A 3,578-nucleotide genomic window follows, 5' to 3' on the forward strand; every position below is an offset into this window, starting at 1 on the left:
CGTGTCCCGGGGAGACGGGGCGGAGCTTGCCCACGGAGGCGGCGGAGCCCAAGCGGGACATCCGCCGCTTGTTTACACCGGAAGCCGGCGCCCGTGCCGGTGGCCGGGAGCCGGCAATAAAAATGGCCAGCTGGAACGCACATAGTCTCTCCTGCCATAAAAATTGGGTGCGTCTTATGGTCAGGTGCGTCTTATGGTCCAAAAAATACGGTAGTGCAAGTGAGGTCTAAGGAAGAGGGCTACATCACCCTGAAGAGCAGTTCTCTTGCTACTTTCCTGTGCTAACTGTGAGCTAACTTCTTGGATTTACCAGAACCCTTTGTTATAAATCTAGTGGCCAGATTTTTGGCTAAAGCCGCAGAGTGTGGAGCGCAGCTCAAGCTAGAGTTGTGCAGCCCTGCAACTTTGACCTGGGTAATTCAGTGCCAATTCCACCCCCTTAACTCCAGTTATTATTAGGGGCCTACTTAAATCAAGGTTTGGGGATTTTTGTAGGAACCGTGAAAAACAGTAGTTTCCAAGATCACTGCCAAAAAATGGTGTTTCCCACAATTTTGCGTAAAATGGCTTGGGGGTTGGGAAGGGAAACTTATCAGAATACAAATAAAGTGCTGCAATCCCTGCAGCCATAGAGCACGTGATTTGAGAGGCTGAGGTAGTGACATTGGCTCAGTGGAGCCACCAGTCAGGAAAGCAAAAAGGTTTCTGCACCATCTTTTAAGAAGTCAGATGCAATGTTGCAGTCTGAAGATAAGTGACTGGCCAATCAACAGCAAGGGGAGGGGCCACTGGAGCCCTTCAGCCAATCAGCAGCGGCGGGGATGCTCACCACAAAATTGGCTTGTAGCCCATGAAAATCCCCTCATCTCACTGTAGTTTAGGTAGGTCCCTAGTGATTATTGGCTTCATTAGCACCACAGCCAGGCCCTTATCCCTTAGCCTCAACCCCTGTTAGGAGAAGGGAGTTTGGGTCACTGTAGGATGCTAGAACAAACGTGCTGAACCCATCCTGGGCCCTGAGCCAGGGCCAGACCATGGGGCTTCTACCAGGGCAGATATGCAGGATCAATAGTTGGTAACAGGGACAGCAATGGCTTTGCAGTTCTGGGGCTGGGGGCAGCAGGGATCTGGAACGAATGAGAATGTTTGATATTGGCAGCGCCAAGTAGTAGTAGGGGGAGGGGTGGGGGTGTCACACATCTCTTGCTCACCCCCGTGCTGCTGATGGCTATGTCCAGCAGGGCATGGGGACCCTAGATTTTGTAGTAGACCACATTCCCAACTTCCAGTAGCCCAGCAGGCTGGATGGAACAACACTGCAGGCCAAGTACAGCCCAAAGGCGTGTTTGATGGCCCTGCACTAGAGGGTGAGCCTCAATAAGATAAGCCTCTTGCGTTATACGGGCTTTGTGGTTAGGATCCTGGCTGCTACAACTTTTCCCTGCTTCTGCCTACATCCCATCTGCAGTACAGGTGCTGTTCCTAGCTGCCTGTTGCAGCTCCTCACTGCCCTGCTGTGGGTGCAGACAAAGTCCCCACCTTTAGGAACGCTGCAGACATGCCAACAAAGCCTGTGTGTGCTGTAGTTGCTGACCTCCATTTTAAACAGCAATGAATTGGACCTCCTTTTACGTATCCGATATCTGTTTATAAAAGTGAAATATGTACTAGAATGTTATACATCCTTTTGCTAGGTAACATGTTCTCTCATTTCTTTTTAGCAAGTTTATTTCGGACCGGGAAAGCAGGAGAAGTCTGACAAACAGTCACTTGGAAAAAAAGAAGTGCGATGAATATGTAAGTCTCTTTCTCTAACTCTCAATAAACTGTATATTGTGCATATTTGAAGCATTTCACTTGGGTGATAAGTAGGGATCTGGGTTTTCTGTTTGCCATGGAAAACAGAAAAAAATGCAACTTCCCCTTTTATCTGAGGAAAAATTTAAGAGTTTTCATTTTAATGGAGAAACATGCAGATTTTGCACTTTTGTAAAGAGCTCTCTGCAGGTTGGCAGAGTTGCAGCCTGCAAAGGGATGCGCATGCACACACACCCACACACCCCCTCCCTGCCAGGCAGCCTGAGAGCAGCTCTTACAGGTAAGTCTGGCACTCTGGGGGGTGAAAAGGAAGAGGGGAAAGTGGGGGATTGAGGCCCCTATAGAGAGGGAGGCAGGGAGTTGGGCAGGGCTGGGGCTGCTGCTGCACTCTGCTACACTGCAGGGAGCTGGGGACCTAGGTGTCTGGCCTCATAGCCCCATATCCCTGGCAGCTGGGGGCCCCCTCTGGCAGGGCTGGGACGACTGGAGGTGGGGAGTGAGGGGCCTGGACCTGCATCATGGGTGAGCTAAGAAGGGAGGGGGAGCACTGATTTTTTTTTTCCATGATAAAAAACCCAAAATCAAATACCAAAATGTTATAGTATATAGAATTTATTGAGTGATTGAGGTACTGGTAGGCTTCCAAATTGCTTTAAAATGGTAAATATATCAATAAAACATTGTGTTCAGTTGATACCTATATGTATTACATACACATACATATACAGTGGTGTTTCATTTGAATTGCAGATTTTGAGTTTTTAATCAGAGAATGTGTGATTTTTTTTTTTTGATTAAATCGGAGAAAACCAGGATTCCTGGTTATAAGAGATGCTGAAACAATTCCAGCTGAAACTACTGGGAGCAGCATATTCTTAGCGCTTTTGAAAATCAGGTCCTGTTGCGTAGTTCAAACAAGAATTAATTCGGAGCAATGCTATGACTTGTGTTACGCAGCAGGTCAGACCAGATTATTATGAAGGTTCTTCCTGGCCTTGTAATCTATCAGTCTGTGTTTTAACATGTGCCACAGACTTAGTGGAAATACTGAAAACATATGAGGGATGTATATGACTCGAGAGGTTATGTCCATTTGTTCCTTGCATAAGGCAGCAATCACGAAATGTTTATAAAAAATTCAGTGTTTTATTCTCTTTCAAATCTTGTACTGGGTTTTTATATTGTATCATACTAAAAAATGAATATTTGTATTTACTATAACAAGTATTAGTATTTGTATTTACTATAACAAGATTTGGAATTCAACGCGTAAATGCACTCTACAATGTACACTAAGTTGTTTCTTGTATGACTTTTTTTTTCTTTGTCTAGATTCCAGGAACAACCTCATTGGGAATGTCCGTCTTTAATCTCAGCAATGCCATTATGGGCAGTGGGATTTTAGGCCTTGCCTTTGCATTGGCCAACACAGGAATCCTCCTTTTTCTGTAAGTATTCATGCACTGTACAGCAGAACTGAGCACATTTTCACTTTGAGTACAGAAAATATGCATTGAGCGTAAGTGAGATTGTTTCTGGCCATTCACGGTTCAGTGTGCTGGATTACCTAAGTAAATGGAGTACAGAAATGCTGGCTTCCCAGACAGTAGGCGATACTCAGAGTACTGACTGAGGTATAGACTTCATAGACATCAGGGCTGGAAGGGATCTTGAGAGATCATCAAGTCCAGCCCCCTGCCCAAAGGGCAGGAAGTCAGCTGGGGTCATAGGATCCCAGCAAGATAAGCATCCAATTTACT

The 3,578-nt window shown here is 46.0% G+C and overlaps 1 protein-coding gene across 1 annotated transcript in view; it reads left to right on the forward strand.

Moving 5' to 3' along the window:
• The window catches only part of SLC38A1 (solute carrier family 38 member 1), a 45,904-nt gene that overhangs the window by 12,835 nt on the left and 29,491 nt on the right, over window positions 1–3,578 (forward strand). The window contains exons 3-4 of the mRNA XM_019543338.1: window positions 1,722–1,797; window positions 3,151–3,266. Of these exons, the coding sequence (XP_019398883.1) occupies window positions 1,722–1,797; window positions 3,151–3,266 (192 nt within the window). The remainder of the gene's footprint in view (window positions 1–1,721; window positions 1,798–3,150; window positions 3,267–3,578) is intronic.

Source organism: Crocodylus porosus, unplaced genomic scaffold (assembly GCF_001723895.1).
Source record: "Crocodylus porosus isolate Cpor-Errol unplaced genomic scaffold, CroPor_comp1, whole genome shotgun sequence".
NCBI classification, from domain to species: domain Eukaryota; kingdom Metazoa; phylum Chordata; order Crocodylia; family Crocodylidae; genus Crocodylus; species Crocodylus porosus.